General features: G+C 42.3%; 1 protein-coding gene across 1 annotated transcript in view; it reads left to right on the top strand.

Moving 5' to 3' along the window:
• Positions 1 to 6,969: 6,969 nt before the first annotated feature.
• Positions 6,970 to 18,287, top strand: part of PKD2L1 (polycystin 2 like 1, transient receptor potential cation channel) — a 36,337-nt gene continuing 25,019 nt past the window's right edge. Inside the window, 2 exon segments of the mRNA XM_068547904.1 lie at positions 6,970 to 7,204; positions 7,616 to 7,729. Of these exon segments, the coding sequence (XP_068404005.1) occupies positions 6,970 to 7,204; positions 7,616 to 7,729 (349 nt within the window).

The following is an 18,287-nucleotide window of genomic DNA, read 5'->3' as shown; positions in this document are numbered from 1 at the left end:
TTCAAAATTCCTTTCTTGACCTTCCCACTTCCAAACCCAATCACCTCCCTTCCTCTGTTAGATGCTGTACTTCTCATTACATTACTTATCATTGTAGCTATTTTCATACCTGTCACACATTTCGCTCATATTCTTCCCCAACTGTAATCCCCAAGGAAGTAACAATTAGGCTTAGAGCAAGCAGGTGATAAGCAAATCTATTGCATGATGACTCCCATGTCAAGAAATGAACTGTACTGATATTTCGATGACAGGGAGAGCTAGTGTGGTGAAGGCAACCAGCCAAGAGGTTCTCTGAGTCTCAAATGAAAATGAACCTCAGGTCTCTATGAACATAACTACTGATAACTGGCTTTTTAAAAATTATTATTTTTTCCAAATATAAAAGTACTCATAATCATTGTAGAAAAAAATCAGCAAAATAAAAAGCATCTATAATCACACCATCCAGAGCTACTGCTACTAAATTTTTTATTCTTCAATATTACTCCTTTTTTTTCTGATGCATCAATCTAAGTATATACACAGGAAATTTGGATTCTGTAGATGTATATGCCAGAATTTTCATATAACATATATTGAGCATTTTCTTATGACATTAACTATTATTCAAAAATGTCGTTAATTTCTGCACAAAAATCCATTATGTGAATGTGTTTTAATTTATTTAATCTTTTCTTTTATTCTATTGTTGGATATTTGGGCTTCCTCTTTTTCAGCTTTTTCTTTTTTTTTTAAACTGTGATCAATCATGCTGATAGAAATACCGAGATAGAGTTCTAGATTTGGGATTACAGGGCCAGTGGAATAAAAGAGAAGAAAGCTCTTGGTTGTGAATTCCTGTTCAGGAAATTTTTTTAAAATTTTGAAATACAATTGACCTTTATTGAGTTATGATTGCCATACAAAAAGCTGTACTTACTTAATGTGTACAACTTGGTGAGTTTGGCGATAAGTATACACCTTTGAAACCATCACCTCAGGAAATTTTTAATCAATTTGTAGTTTCACCAACTACTCTAGCTCTTTTATTCATTTGTCTGCTTTTCAGATTTTGAAGAGATAACCAATTTCAGGAGTGAAAAAGTGGTTGGATCTGTGTCTTTGGAAAGAACCTGAGCCTTGAGTAATTCAAGCTTAGCTCAACTCACATTCCAGTGACCATGCAGGGATAAAGATCACTGTACGTTTTAACATTTCTTGCAGTGTTGTAACTTTCTCCTTGTTTGGTCTTTTAACTCAGTCTGTTTCCTTGTGCATACTTTGCTGCAGGGACAAGAAGGGGGAAGAGAGATAGAAATCATCATTCCATTCTTCACTGGCCTCAGAAAGTTGGGTATAGCCACACAGCACTTTTGCTTCTCCCTTGCAGCACTTTTTATGATTATAAATCATGAATTATTTGTGTATTTGTTTAATGTTTATCTTCTTCACCAGAATGTAAGTTTCATGAGACAGGGGCCCTGATGGTCTCATTTACTGCTTCATCCCCAAAGTGTAGCATAATCCCTACCTATATTCGGCACTCAATAAACATCTATAGAATGAATTACCATTGGAAGGACTCAGGATGGAAGAATATGTGTCTTCCGTAATGGGGCTCTCAGAGGCGGAGACAAGGAGGTGTCTTGGGTGCTTGCCCTGAAACACTGAGGTGCTGCTGGAAGAGTCAGCCCTGGGGAATCTGCCCTGGCGCTCCAGTCTCCCCTCCTCACAGGCTTGGGACTTTCAGTCAACGGTGCCTCATTGTGAGATTTGGTGAGTGGCTCCTAGGGGAAGAAGAATTGCGTTCTCTCACGTCCTCTTCCCTGAGCCTCTCTACCCTCCATCCCTTTTCCTTCTCATGCCTTTCTTTCTCCTGGTATCTCCTCCCCTTTCTTTCTAGGCTGGTATCTCCAACTCTCGTGGAGCTCTTTCCTTCCCCACTCCACCCCCTCCAGCAGGTGGCCTAACACTCCACACCAGCTACAGAACCCTGCCTGCCACAGCGGGAGCTCTGCCTAGAAGGGATAATGCTGACGGATTATGTCAGGACACGTGAGCTCTCCGGATGACCGGACTACACTCAGCAAGAGGACATGATCGTGGCCTCAGACCCATTTCCCAGGGCTTAGTCAACTGACAACTAACTTACTTATTTTTGTTGATGATATCATCTGTCTCCTACCACCTGGGTTTGATTGCTTCCCTCCATCTGTCCAATCTTCTGTAGAAGGTATGGACAGATGGACATTGATGTCCAGGAGGGTCCTCTAGAAATGGGAGGAAAGCTGAGGATCTCATTCAAAAGGGTTCTTTTTGGAGAGATGGAAGATGCAAAATGTATTCCAGAAGGACTTTGAAATCAGAGAGGTGGAAGGAAGGGAGAAAAAAGTTAAAGTGGGTCCTTTTGATGAGGAGATGGGTCACCTCCAGCCTCTCTGTGAGGTCCCTGGTGAAATAGAACAAAGGCTATTTTCTTGCTGTCCTGGGCTGGGACAGCTGCAACAGGACTTCATATACCTGGACCTTCCAACAGGTCTGGCTTGTTCATTCTGGTGTATGGAGAAGCTGGGACTTGTGGTGGCCCCTGGTGCACTGCTGTGGTGTTTGTTACATGAAAACAGGCAGGGGAGGAGTCCCTTCTGCTTAGCCTACTCAGGTTGGTTTGCTTGGTCCACGATGTTTGTTGTTGAAGTCTTGTGCTACTCGAATTTCAGTATTTTTTTTAAAAATAAATTTATTTATTTATTTGTTTGTTTTTGGCTGCATTGGGTCTTTGTTGCTGCTCGTGGGCTTTCTCTAGTTGCGGCGAGCAGGGGCTACTCTTTGTTGCAGTGCATGGGTTTCTCATTGCAGTGGCTTCTCTTGTTGTGGAGCATGGGCTCTAGGCGCACGGGCTTCAGTAGCTGTGGCTCGTGGGCTCTAGAGCACAGGCTCAGTAGTTGTGGCACACGGGCTTAGTTGCTCCGTGGCATGTGGGATCTTCCAGGACCAGGGCTCGAACCCATGTCTCCTGCATTGGCAGGTGGATTCTTAACCACTGCACCACCAGGGAAGCCCCAAATTTTGGTATTTTTACCATGCAGATGACTCTGGTGGTGAAGGTTAAGCTCTTATACCCAGGGTTCTTTCTTATGGTTAAGTGATTTCTAGTGTCTTCCACTGAGAATCATTGCCATAGTGAGCCCTTGTTACTTATAAAGTGTTTCCTACTGTTTATGTCTATTGGGGTGAAAAAGGTTGAGTCACTATGTAAAATACAGAAGGTGGTTTGCAGCTTGTTTCTCCCTGTAGAACCTGGACTGTGAATCTCCCCAGAGTTCCTTTCTCTAAAGTATGGAAAGTGTCTTATCCCAGAGGAAGTTCTATGGAAAACTTATAAGGAGATGGACCACAAGTTTCCATCTCATAGACTTTGATGTCTCTGGACTCTGGTGGTGGGAATAGGATAACTCTCTTCCTGGTGTCTTCATGAGGAGAGCATGTGACCAAAAAATTTATCCCACTGAAGCAATGGGACCAATTCACCAAGTGGTTAAGAGGCTTCATGATGAAGAGGTACTTTTGGTTTAGATGACTCACAAGGCTTGTCATGTGGTTATAAAACTCTTCTAAGAGGTGCTTTCATTGAAAGGCTACTTGTATAATACTCTCCACCTGAAATGCTACCATTCCATTCTGTTGGTATCATCTGAAATGAAATGGGTGTAGACACAGAGAGTTCTGGGACCCTTGTCCTTCAGGGGCAATGACAACAGAGTCCTGGCTGAAGGTGTCTACCTTAACCATGAACTGCTGTGTGTGAGTGGAATGCACCAGGATGGATGCAATGGTATGATCATTAAATTTGTTGTGTGCTTTATAGTGTACAGAGTTTATAAAGACGTCTATATTCTATTTTAGTTTTAAAATAGTCCTTAAGGTCAACAGAGCTGGCCTTATTATCAACAATTTGCAGATAGGTAAAGAAAGTCTCAAAAGGGACTTGCCCAGAACCATCTGGTTAGTGTGTTGCTGAACAAAGAGTTAAACCCAGGAGTTCTGGTTTCAAGTTCAAGCCTCTTGGGTTTTGCTACAGGACTCCCCTGAAATCAGCTGCCCTTTTTAACAGAGTGAAGTCAAGTGCCAATAGAAGCTGGAGGGCATGGAGAACTGCTGGCCATTAAATCATTAGGAGATCCCACTTTATTACCACATTTACAACTTCTTGAGTAAGACTAAACCTCCTAGGAACACAGAACATCTTTCAAGAACATTTCTCAAGCTCTGTTGCATAACCTGTGCCCCCTGGGGGCATTATAGGTTGATCCTTACTTGGGGAGTGCTCAAGACTGAGCAGGGAAGCGCAGTGTTGGCCAGGTAGGTGATCGTGACAGGACACACACTGCTGGCCTTAAGCTCCCAGTGATACCGAGCAGTGCCCTGTGGGGCTCCTGGGCACAAAGCCTTTCTGTGTCCCCCATTTCTTTGATTACAGGATATAGTCTTCATTCAGCCTCCTTGACCTTCCCCGAGTTCCAATGGGCAGATTCAAGCAGTTACTAATTAGGGAAGGGAGGGGATGAGAGACCAGGGAGAAACAAACAGTCAAGAGAAACAGTAGTGCAGCCTTGGGGCAAGGTCCTGGTTCCCCATCAACGATACACACAACAATATCTTTGAGCTGTTTTGCAGATACTGAAACCCCCTCCAGGTGGGAGAAGTTAATGATTAATGATGGTATGCTGCCCACAGGCATGTAGACCCCAGACCAGTTGGAACCTGGAGGTTGATGATGCTGACTCCTACTTACCTCACCACCAACCCATCAGAAGAATGTCCACAAGCTGAGCACGGCCTCTTTGAACCATTACTGTAAAACTTCTCACTATCCTCTCCAAGAGGGACACATAGTTTTCAAGGGCAGGAGCACACTGTGTCCCCCTTTGCCTGGCAAAGCAATAAAGCTGTCCTTTTCTACTTCACCCAGAACTCTAAGATTTGATTCGGCACCAGTGTACAGAGAAGCTGAGCTTTCAGCATCATCAGGGGTCTGGGACCTGTCACGTGATGAACCTCCTTGGATCCATCCAAACACCTGCTATTCACAAGCCTCCCTTAGGATACAAAATTACCACAAAGGAATCAGAAACCATCTCCAGTTCCTTTCTCCACTTCTCTGGACTATACTGCTAGCTTCCTGTTCATCACCTCTGTCCCAGAGTTCAGTTTTGCAAGCCAGGGGTCCTTTTGCAATTGTTTGAAAAGCATGTGGGTGAGAGGTAGCAGCTCCCTTTCCTTCACTATCAGATGATTTCAGACAAAATGAGCAGTACAGGCCCAGTTCCTGATCCTTTGTCTTCCCAAAGAAAACAAACACCTTGGAATGTATGTCCCACTAACCAAAAAAACGGAAAGATGGGAACTCCTCCATCTAGGAAAGCTCACAGAGTGGCCTTAACTCCAGCCCAGACAGAGAGTTAATTCCCTTCATAATATCTGGGCCTGGGGTAGGAGCTCCAGGCAGCAGACCCAGGGGTAGGACAGCCGCTATCTCAGATGCTGAGGTACATTTATTTATCAAGGAGCTGAGCCCAGCCCTGGGTTGTCTGGGATCAGGATCTCTTTATGGGGACACTTAAGACTGGTGGCTTCCACCAGGCTGATGTTGTACTGAGCACAAAGGTGGGCTTCAGGCCACCGCATCAGTAGAGTAGCCCAGATGGGGAGCCAGGAGCTGGAGAGAGGGCAGCTCCCACTCCAGCCATCAGGGAGGAGGTAACCACCTGCACTTGTGGGACCAGCCGCATACTGAGCCTGTAGACGAACGAGCCAGGGCATGTGATCAGAGGCTGGATCTGGGCACAGGCAAGGATGTGCTCAAGGGTCCTTGCCAGGGTTTTGATTCAGAAACCAAGACTGGATAAAAAGCGGATCAGCCTGGATACCTCTTCTATGAGCATTTTGTGCTCCTGCTTTGAGTTCTAGGTCCAGTACTAAGCAGAGCCACAAGATAAGATTCTCAGCTGAGCTGGGTCCAGATATACCTTCCCCTTAAGGAGTCCCAGGTCACACAGTCCTTGCCCTTTGCTCTCTGATCCATCTTCCCAGTCAGTGCTTAGCCTTTTCCCTAGGCTGAGCCCTACACCTTCAAAGAAGACCTTTCTAGCAGCATAGCTCACCCATAAGCTACAAGAGGGCAGACCTCGGAAAAAAGGATACAGATAATCTGGAACTCTGCAGGCTTTTCCCCTCCTCATCAGTGGCCAGAGAACCTGTCCCTTAAGTATCTGAAGCAGGGGGTCCTCCTGCCACTATACTTCTCCCCCAGCTTTGGGGGTGGAATGAGGTAGGAGAGGGGGCAGCTCCAGGTGAGACAGTAAAAGAGCCTCAGACACCGTTGGCTGAGCCTGGGAGGGAGGCAACACTTTTCAGTCTCCTGTGCCTGCCCTTGGTCCCCACCCCAATCCATGGCGGCCCTTTCAGGAGCTTTTAGTGGACATGAACTCAGACCTGCTGTGGAGTCCGCCAGCCTCCCACTCCTCCCAGCCCCACCCATTGCTCTTTCATCACCTCTTCTGTCTGACTCAGGACCATCCCTCCCAGGCCCCATCTGCAAGCAGCCCTCCTCTCCCCACAGCATTCACCTCTCTCACCCCTCCTTCCTTCCAGCCCCAGTCTCCACAACCTCCTATTCCCCATCAAGCCCCTGGCTCCCAGTTCCCTCCCACTCCCTTTCTTCTTGGCCCCGGCACTTGCAGCAAGACAGGGGCAGAGCCCCTGATAGGATTGATGGTCATTCCCCACCCTTCTTCTCCTCTGCTCCCTCCCCTGAACAGGCACCGCTTTCTCCCTACAAAAGGCAGGAGACAGAGGCTGTGTGAGACCAGCTGCTCTCACGCTCCCTTTCCTTTGCCCTCTGCTGGCTAGGCTGGGCTGTGTCTTTGTTCTCTCTTTCTCCAGGTGAGAGTGGGTACCTGAGGTGCCAGGTCTCCTGCCTCATTCCCCATGAATGCTGTGCAATGTCCCAAGGGGCAGGAGCTACAAAAGCTGGGGAGCAGAGCCTGGGACAACCCCGCCTACAGTGGCGCCCCCTCCCCGCGTGGGACACTGAGGATCTGTACCATCTCCAGTGTGGTGCCTCCTCAACCCCAACCCAAGAAGCCTGAAGATGGACCCCAGGAGAAGGCACACAAGACCTTGGTGTCCAGTTGCTGCCTTCAGATCTGTCGTGGCATCAGAGGTACCTGTGGGGGAGAGTTCTCCTGAGATACTGGAGTCAGGAGAAGGGGTCCACAGAAGCTGTTGGAAGGGAATACAGTCTGAAGAAGAGGTGGAATCTCAGTGTGTCTTTGAGGTTTGTGAATGGTCTGTGTTAGAGCTGAATGCCCCAGAGTACAGAGGCTAGTCTAGTGGTCTCCCAGAGGGAAAGCCTGGCATAGTCATCTCTTGGGGACCCAGAAGAGTATGAGGGAGCTAGTCTGAGGGAAGACATGGATGTGATGATGCCTTAGACTGCCCCACCTGGGATAAGGTGACAGGTAAAAGGGCTGGCGTGGAAATGAGAATAAAGTCCAGGGACTGAAATGTAGGGTAACTGGAAGCAACCCTCCTGCTGGGAATCCTGGGCATCTTTCCAATGTCCCTCCCTTAGGACTTTGGGGAACAACCTTGACTGAGAACACAGCTGAGAACCGGGAACTTTATGTCAAGACCACCCTGCGGGAGCTTTTGGTGTACGTCATGTTCCTGGTGGACATCTGTTTCTGTGAGTAACATCTGTCTCTGTGTACATCTGTGTGTGAGAACATCTATGTGTACAACAACTGGGCACACACCTCTGTGGGCAACATCTGTGGGTACAGCCTCCATCTGTATGAGCAGGCTGTGCCCTGGGATCTTTATATCAATAATAACATTCTATTTTATACCTTTTCAGCTTAAGATTTTTTAATTAAAAAGAACTTGTCACTGAGTTCAGGAGAAAAAGGCAGACTATTGGAAAACTTTTAATACAGGTTACTTCGTCAAGTGTTACAAGGGGAATCCACTTTTTAAGTTCAAGTTCCTGATATCTACTTAACAGCCACTGTTTTCTATTAGCAGGTGGAAGTTTTTACCCTTCTGTAAAGAGTGGAAGACACTCCTTTCTTTTATTTATTTATTTATTCATTTATTTGGTTGCACCAGGTTTTAGTTGTGGCACGCAGGCTCCTTAGTTGCAGCTCCCGGGCTCCTCAGTTGTGGCATGTGAACTCTTAGCCATGGCATGCATGTGGGATCTAGTTCCCTGACCAGGGATCGAACCCGGACCCCCTGCACTGGGAATGTGGACTCTTATCCACTGTGCCACCAGGGAAGTCCCAAGACACTCCTTTCTGTTCAGAAAAAATAGTTTGGTGGGTTTCACAGAGTTATTATACTAGGTCTGATCCACATTTCTTTGGAGGCAGGAGGAAGAAGATTCAGCAGGCCTTAGAGCTCAGATCCCTAATAAAAGGATTAAAGATGCAAATGGTGTGGTAGTCAGTGCAGCTAAGGTTCTCCCATGTGAAAGAGCACCATGCCACAGGCTTCGAGGGAAGCTTTTCTGAAGATCTATCTATAGATATAAGCTGGGAAGGTTTGGTCTCTAAGTTGAGAGAAGCAAGTGAATAGATCGGTGAACCATGGAGGAATAGAGTCAAAGAATTGGAGATAATAATAAAGGTGGACCAAAGAGATGCTATAAGGCCTACAGATAAACATGCTTTGCTTATCTATTAATTGCTTCTTTAAATTTTTGCACAAGTGAATTTTGGCTAGTTTCATAGAGTTGTGTGTGTATGCGTGTGTTGATTGAAGTTGCAGCTTGGACCTTACAACTAAGGTGCCTCCATTACTAGGTGGCTTTATACCCCACAGAAGCCTCTGTTCTTTTTAGGATGCATGAATCGTTTGCAAGTAGAATCTAAAGGTCTGATTATATAAGTTTTGGTTAAAAATTTCATCATCTTTGTGAGCTATCCACATGTGTATGAGCCCTCTAGGAAAGCTGAACACTTGTTTTGGTTGTACTCTGTTGGGACTCACTCTGTGGGGATAGACAGGACAGTTCTGCGTGTTTACCACAGGCCATCAGCATGGAGTGAGGAGGCAGAGCACGTGGGGAACAACAGTCAAACCAGTGTACATTTTGTGGGGCCCATTTGACTCCTTTCAGCAATGACTCTCAGAAATTCATTTGTTGACATATTGACTTTTTGTCTCAACCATCTGCTAGGAAGGAGTGTTTCTCTCCTTTTTCAGATCCTGTGACAGCAGCTGTAACCTGCAGGCAGAGCCTTTCTCTATAAATGACTCGAATATCTCCATTTCCAGGTTAGCCTTTGGAGCAAGATTGGGAGGTTTCTAGCTCCCCAGAGTTAGAGTGAACCATTCTGGCTTCAGGGTGGGAAGCTTAAGTTCTGGGAGCCCAGAAGTCCTATCCACTTGTGTTCTCTACTTTTTGAGATTTCAATGCACTGACAAATACTAGATGGTCTGTAGCTTGCCAAAGTCTGAGTCGTGGACTCAGTCCAATAATTACAGAATCCTTGAGTGGCCAGGAGCTTTAGAGGTCATCTAGTTCAAGGATGCAGAAATCCTTTCTCCAATATCCCTCCTGCGGTGCTCTGTCAGGTGACCAAGCAGCCCCATCGTGGGAACATCCATGGGAGTTTCACTCTTTCATGGGGCAGCTCTTCTACTGTTGGGAAGCCCTATTTCCTTTCATCCACTGAGCTCCCCTTTCTGTGCCAGACATTGGACTGAGATATACAGAGATGACTGATCCTTGAGCCTTTCAGGGGCTCATCTTCTCCTTTTGAGAACTTCCTTCTATTGAGCCATCTACTTCCCTGTTACTCTCCGAAGTGACAACCCTTCAACTGTGACTGAATATGGCTATCATGTTTCTCCTTGGTAATATGTTCCCTGGATTAGTTACCTTCTAGTTTCTCACTAAACCAGTCATTATAATATGGCTTCCAGAAGTGGTATTATGCGGAGATTGAAGGCATGGGCTCTGAATTTACACAGACTTGGGTTCAAACACCAGGTTCTACCATTTACCAGGTGAGGGACCTTGAGTAAGTTGCTTAACTTCTCTGAGTTTCAGTTTTCTCATCTGTACCTACCCAATCCAATAGGATTATTACATAAGGTACATGAGGCAATATCCATGAAGTCATTACCTCAGTGCCTAGCATATAGTAAAAAATATTCCATAATGCTCACCATCCTGCTTGCCTGTCTCTAGGCCTGATCTATATGATGCCCAGTAATGGACAAAGTACTCCGTAGTCAGTCTGACCAGTTCAGAGTTCTGTGATGCTGTTACTTCAGTTGTATCCAGATTTGGGGAATATATGAGGACATGCAGAGGAAATAATTTCTAAACTAAAATCTGAAAAATGAGGAGAATTTAGCTCCCTGAAAGAGAGGTAAAGACAAGGGAAGTTTCTGGGGAGACAGAACAGCATGTGCCAAGCCCCAGAAGTGACAGAGGGCATGGTTTAGTGAGAGTGCATCAGTGTGGCTGGAGCAGAGAGTTTGAAGAACAAAGTAGTAAAAGATGACAAGGCTGACCATTTAAGCAGGGGCGGGTCATGAAGGGTCTTATAAGGTACGATAAGGAATTGGGATGCTATCCTGAGGACCCTGTGGGGAGCCATTGAAGAGTTATAAGCACAAACTGCCAGCCCCCTCAAGAACATTCTTATGAAAGAGAATTTGGAGCCCTTCACATTCTGATGGTTCCTACAACACATAATAAAATACTACTAAAACTAGTTTCCTAGGCCCCATGCTCTCCCAGCCCCTTCCTTCCTTCAGGCTAATCTTCAGGCAACATTGAGCCTTGGACATGGTCTCAGGAGGGCTTCTTTGGTGCTCTCCAGGGTCCTGACCTCACCTGTCTGGCATCTCAGCTTCCTCAGCCTCCCTGAGCTCTGGCCACCTGCAACTAGACTATATATTCTCAGTGGGGATGATATAGCCCCAAAAGGGGTGGAAGTAGTTTCTTTCAGGGCAAAAAAAATCCCACTTAGATATTTCTATAGCTTTTTGGCTCTCCAAAGGGCTATAGTACATAAGCAAATGTAGAGAATATATGTGGTATTAACATACTTTTGCCTAGTTGTATCATATTGTACACTTCCACTTACAATTATATCATAGTTCCTCATGTTTGTAAGTTGTTTTTATATTTTCATTTTAATGACTACAGTCACACCACAATTAACCAAAGCATTTCTCTTGTTATTTCAATATTTGCCTAGAGTAGGTAAATATATCTATGCTTGCTGCTTTTTTTCACCACTTTTGTTGAATTATCTCCTTGGAATTTCCAGGGAGAGAAAATTACTACAAAGACAGGAATGTATTCTTGGTACTTGCTATGTGTTGTCATTTTGCCTCTGTAAGCAATCATATAAATTTATTATGTTGCTAGCACTGTAAGATCATAACAATTTTTGTCACAACTTCACTAACATTGGATATTCTTATTTATATTTTTTATTACTGAATAGGCATAACATAGTACAATTTACCTTAATTTATTGGTCTTTGGTTACTAGTGAGGATGGACAATTTTCTCATGTTTTAATATACTATGTGTATTTACTTTTGTGTAAATTGCATAAGAAGTATATTTGAAGACAGGCAAAGAAGAAGATTGGGGGTGAAGTTTGGCACATTAGACCTTAGGTGAGGGACCAACCATCAAAGGGCTTATTTCCAGGATGTGGGTTCCTGGGGCTGGAAAGAACAGTCAACTAAGTCAGGCATCACCTGCACAGCAGTTTGGCCTGGGATGGGCCCTAGTAAACTATAGTGGTCAGCCATACTGACCACATTTCTTCTCCCTTATGCTTTACTCTAGGAACTGGGTGGGTCTAGACACCAGGGCTATTTGGAGTCTCATCTGGCTAAAATAGATCTATCTTTTTAATGCAGGCATTGTGGGTGAACCATCGATCTTTTCATAATAAGCATATCAGTCATGCAGCCCTTTAAACCTTACAAAGAGCTTCCATACCTATTATCTCATTTGATCCTGACAGTGATCCTGTAAGGGATAGATATTATTATTTCCGTTCGACAGATTAGGAAGCTGTTATTATTGTCATTATGAATAGTCCAGGAGTGATCAGTAATTCAGAACGGTCCCTGATGGGTGGAGTCAGTCCTATTACTGGGCAGAGAAAGTGCTGGAGAATGATCTTCCTGCCTCCACCCCTTCCCTACCACTGTCATGCTGTTTCTTTAAGGGCTTCCAGCCTTTTGTCTTCTTGGTGTGATGGCTGTAGCCTTTTGTTGATGGAGGAATCATTGAAGGTCTTTGTGTGGAAACAATGGCTGTTTGTTTTAGGAGACAGTATTGTTATCTCAAAGGTGCACCTGGGACTGCCCCCACTCCCCCCCATAGGAGCGGCTCTGAGCCAAGACAAGGCTGGGTCTGGTCACCATGGAGCTGGGGAGGAGGGCAGAGACCCTTGGCCTTTGGTGACTTGTATCTACACACCAACTAACGTCAATTGGATGTTCTTTATCCGCTACTGGTTGTAAGGAAATGCCTGCCTCTGTTCACTCTGCTTTCTTGTAGAGAATTTTAAGGTTCTGTCCATAGATTGGTGGAATCTTGCATTAACAGGAGGGGCTGAAGTAAGCTTGGAGATCAGGAAGAATATGTCTTTTTTTAAATTGAGGTACAATTGACATGTAACATTGTATTAGTTTTAGGTGTACAACATGATGATCTGATATATTTACATATTGTGAAAGGATTACCACAATAAGTTTAGTTAACATTCATCACCACACATAGTTACAGTTTTTTTTCTTGTAATGAGAACTTTTAAGATCTACTCTCTTAGCAACTTTTCAAATATAGAATACAGTATTATTAACTATAGTCACCAGCCCTGTACCCCAGGATTTATTGATCTTATAACTGGAAATTTTTATGTTTTGACCACCTTCACCCATTTTGCCCATCTCCTGCATCTGGTAACCACCAATCTGTTCTCTATATCTATCAGTTCAGGGGGGTTTTTTGTTCTTGTTTTGTTTTTGTTTTTTGTTTTTTGGTGTTTGTTTGGTTTTCTTTGTTTTTTAAGATTCCACAAATAAGTGAGATCATACAATATCTCTCTCTCTTTCTACACACACACACACACACACACACACACACATACACACACATCACCTTCTCCTTATCCACTCATCCATCAGTGGACACTCAGGTGGTTTCCATGTCTTGGCTATTGTAAATAATACTGCAATAAACTTAGGGGTGCAGATATCTTTTTTTGTGTGTGTGATAACAGATCAATTTTAATTCTAGCACCTGAAGCTATTCAAGGGTATGCTTTAAAAACTTCATGGAACTGTTGTACACATTCAGTAAAGTGACAACTGTGCAATACCACTTAGTATCTCAAAATCAGGAACATACTTTTGAATTGTTTAAACACAATCCACAGAATTAAAAACAAAATCAGATGTTATCCACAGTTATACTAATTGTCAATTAAAAGTTTTACCACTTACTACTTTATATAACAGTCAATATCTAGTAGGGGATATAGGAAGTGATTTCAGACTCTCATCCCATTGTACTCTATTGGGAAGGTTTCTTGAGTAGCTATGTGACTGGCCAAAGGTGGGTACAACCAGGACCAGAACAGCATGTAAGGCTCTACCACAGTTTCTGTAGTTTTGACTTTTTTTCCTTTGTCAGCTAAAAGTGCACAGTGAGAATTAAGTACTTATCTTTACACATACACAAGGTATGCTGTGAAAGCATATTTGCTTACAAACATATAAAAATACTTGTTAACTGGTTTGATAAGAAAATAATGTATAAAAGTATATAGCAAAACATTAATCATCTTTGACCCTGGAAAGATCAATTCCATATTTTATATTACAAACAAAAACAGTTTTAGTTTTTTTGAAACGCTTATCCAGAAATACTTGAAAAGGAAGACAGACAGGAATTATTTATTTTTACTCTCAACATGGCTGTGAAAAGGGTTAAATTAAAAAACCAAGAACACTAAAATGACTAAGTCCAGAATGAGTCCAAATATTTGGCCACATAGAATATTATCTTTAGGAATAATATTAAAGGCTTTACACGCAGTTTTTAACCTATAAATACAATAGGCATTTTGGTATTTTGGCCACTGGAAAACAAAGGCTATAGCATCAGTAAAGGTCTGAGAGGTCTCACTTTTGTGGATTCAATTCAGTGTATTTAAGGTTAACTAAAGTTGACATCAACATTTTTAGAGATAGGCAAAAATTCACATTTAAAAAAAACCCCCGACAGCAACAGTCAGCTCTACCCACCACCAGAGCCTCCCATCAAGCCTCTTAGATAGCCTCAACCACCAGAGGGCAGACAGCAGAAGCAAGAAAAACTACAATCCTGCAGCCTGTGGACCAAAAACCACAGTTACAGAAAGATAGACAAGATGAAAAGGCAGAGGGCTATGTACCAGATGAAGGAACAAGAAAAAACCCCAGAAAAACAACTAAATGAAGTGGAGATAGGCAACCTTCCAGAAAAAGAATTCAGAATAATGATAGTGAAGATGATCCAGGACCTCGGAATAAGAATGGAGGCAAAGATTGAGAAGATGCAAGAAATGATTAACAAAGACCTAGAAGAATTAAAGAACAAACAAACAGAGATGACCAATACAATAACTGAAATGAAAACTACACTAGAAGGAATCAATAGCAGAATAACTGAGGCAGAAGAACGGATAAGTGACCTGGAAGACAAAATGGTGGAATTCACTGCTGCGGAACAGACTAAAGATAAAAGAATGAAAAGAAATGAAGACAGCCTAAGAGACCTCTGGGACAACATTAAACGCAACAACATTCGCATTATAGGGGTCCCAGAAGGTGAAGAGAGAGAGAAAGGACCAGAGAAAATATTTGAAGAGATTATAGTCGAAAACTTCCCTAACATGGGAAAGGAAATAGCCACCCAAGTCCAGGAAGCGCAGAGAGTCCCATACAGGATAAACCCAAGGAGAAACACGCCGAGACACATAGTAATCAAACTGGCAAAAATTAAAGACAAAGAAAAATTATTGAAAGCAGCAAGGGAAAAACGACAAATAACATACAAGGGAACTCCCATAAGGTTAACAGCTGATTTCTCAGCAGAAACTCTACAAGCCAGAAGGGAGTGGCATGATATACTTAAAGTGATGAAAGGGAAGAACCTACAACCAAGATTACTCTACCCGGCAAGGATCTCATTTAGATTTGATGGAGAAATCAAAAGCTTTACAGACAAGCAAAAGCTAAGAGAATTCAGCACCACCAAACCAGCTCTACAACAAATGCTAAAGGAACTTCTCTAAGTGGGAAACACAAGAGAAGAAAAGGACCTACAAAAACAAACCCAAAACAATTAAGAAAATGGTCATAGGAACATACATATCGATAATTACCTTAAACGTGAATGGATTAAATGCCCCAACCAAAAGACATAGACTGGCTGAATGGATACAAAAACAAGACCCATATATATGCTGTCTACAAGAGACCCACTTTAGACCCAGGGACACATACAGACTGAAAGTGAGGGGATGGAAGAAGATATTCCATGCAAATGGAAATCAAAAGAAAGCTGGAGTAGCTATACTCATATCAGATAAAATAGACTTTAAAATAAAGAATGTTACAAGAGACAAGGAAGGACACTACATAATGATCCAGGGATCAATCCAAGAAGAAGATATAACAATTATAAATATATATGCACCCAACATAGGAGCACCTCAATACATAAGGCAACTGCTAACAGCTATAAAAGAGGAAATTGACAGTAACACAATCATAGTGGGGGACTTTAACACCTCACTTACACCAATGGACAGATCATCCAAAATGAAAATAAATAAGGAAACAGAAGCTTTAAATGACACAATAGACCAGATAGATTTAATTGATATATATAGGACATTCCATCCAAAAACAGCAGATTACACGTTCTTCTCAAGTGCGCATGGAACATTCTCCAGGATAGATCACATCTTGGGTCACAAATCAAGCCTCAGTAAATTTAAGAAAATTGAAATCATATCAAGCATCTTTTCGGACCACAACGCTCTGAGATTAGAAATGAATTACAGGGAAAAAAACGTAAAAAAGACAAACACGTGGAGGCTAAACAATACGTTACTAAATAACCAGGAGATCACTGAAGAAATCAAAGAGGAAATAAAAAAATACCTAGAGACAAATGACAATGAAAACACGACGATCCAAAACCTATGGGATGCAGCGAAAGCAGTTCTAAGAGGGAAGTTTATAGCTATACAAGCCTACCTAAAGAAACAAGAAAAATCTCAAGTAAACAATCTAACCTTACACCTAAAGAAACTAGAGAAAGAAGAACAAACAAAACCCAAAGTTAGCAGAAGGAAAGAAATCATAAAGATCAGAGCAGAAATAAATGAAATAGAAAGAAAGAAAACAATAGCAAAGATCAATAAAACTAAAAGTTGGTTCTTTGAGAAGATAAACAAAATTGATAAGCCATTAGCCAGACTCATCAAGAAAAAGAGGGAGAGGACTCAAATCAATAAAATCAGAAATGAAAAAGGAGAAGTTACAACAGACACCGCAGAAATACAAAGCATCCTAAGAGACTACTACAAGCAACTTTATGCCAATAAAATGGACAATGTGGAAGAAATGGACAAATTTTTAGAAAGGTATAACCTTCCAAGACTGAACCAGGAAGAAACAGAAAATATGAACAGACCAATCACAAGTAATGAAATTGAAACTGTGATTAAAAATCTTCCAACAAACAAAAGTCCAGGACCAGATGGCTTCACAGGTGAATTCTAGCAAACATTTAGAGAAGAGCTAACACCTATCCTTCTCAAACTCTTCCAAAAAATTGCAGAGGAAGGAACACTCCCAAACTCATTCTATGAGGCCACCATCACCCTGATACCAAAACCAGACAAAGACACTACAAAAAAAGAAAATTACAGACCAATATCACTGATGAATATTGATGCAAAAATCCTCAACAAAATACTAGCAAACAGAATCCAACAACACATTAAAAGGATCATACACCACGATCAAGTGGGATTTATCCCAGGGATGCAAGGATTCTTCAATATACGCAAATCAATCAATGTGATACACCATATTAACAAATTGAAGAATAAAAACCATATGATCATCTCAATAGATGCAGAGAAAGCTTTCGACAAAATTCAACACCCATTTCTGATAAAAACTCTCCAGAAAGTGGGCATAGAGGGAACCTACCTCAGCATAATAAAGGCCATATATGACAAACCCACAGCAAACATCATTCACAATGGTGAAAAACTGAAAGCATTTCCTCTAAGATCAGGAACGAGACAAGGATGTCCACTCTCACCACTATTATTCAACATAGTTCTGGAAGTCCTAGCCACAGCAATCAGAGAAGAAAAAGAAATAAAAGGAATACAAATTGGAAAAGAAGAAGTAAAACTGTCACTGTTTGCGGATGACATGATACTATACATAGAGAATCCTAAAACTGCCACCAGAAAACTGCTAGAGCTAATTAATGAATATGGTAAAGTTGCAGGATACAAAATTAATGCACAGAAATCTCTTGCATTCCTATACACTAATGATGAAAAATCTGAAAGAGAAATTATGGAAACACTCCCATTTACCATTGCAACAAAAAGAATAAAATACCTAGGAATAAACCTACCTAGGGAGACAAAAGACCTGTATGCAGAAAACTATAAGACACTGATGAAAGAAATTAAAGATGATACCAACAGATGGAGAGATATGCCATGTTCTTGGATTGGAAGAATCAACATTGTGAAAATGAGTATACTACCCAAAGCAATCTACAGATTCAATGCAATCCCTATCAAATTACCAATGGCATTTTTTACAGAGCTAGAACAAATCATCTTAAAATTTGTATGGAGACACAAAAGACCCCGAATAGCCAAAGCAGTCTTGAGGCAAAAAAATGGAGCTGGAGGAATCAGACTCCCTGACTTCAGACTATACTACAAAGCTACAGTAATCAAGACAATATGGTACTGGCACAAAAACAGAAATATAGATCAATGGAACAGGATAGAAAGCCCAGAGATAAACCCACGCACCTATGGTCAACTAATCTATGACAAAGGAGGCAAGGATATACAATGGAAAAAAAAAAACAAAAAAACAAAACTCCCTATGTTTCTATTTAGAGTAACAGTAGGCAATATGATTCCAGAAGTTAAAAGTTA

The sequence above is a fragment of the Eschrichtius robustus genome, chromosome 7 (genome assembly GCF_028021215.1).
Source record: "Eschrichtius robustus isolate mEscRob2 chromosome 7, mEscRob2.pri, whole genome shotgun sequence".
NCBI classification, from domain to species: domain Eukaryota; kingdom Metazoa; phylum Chordata; class Mammalia; order Artiodactyla; family Eschrichtiidae; genus Eschrichtius; species Eschrichtius robustus.
Note: the sequence above shows the minus strand (reverse complement) of the source record. Positions and strands in the feature narration are given on the sequence as shown.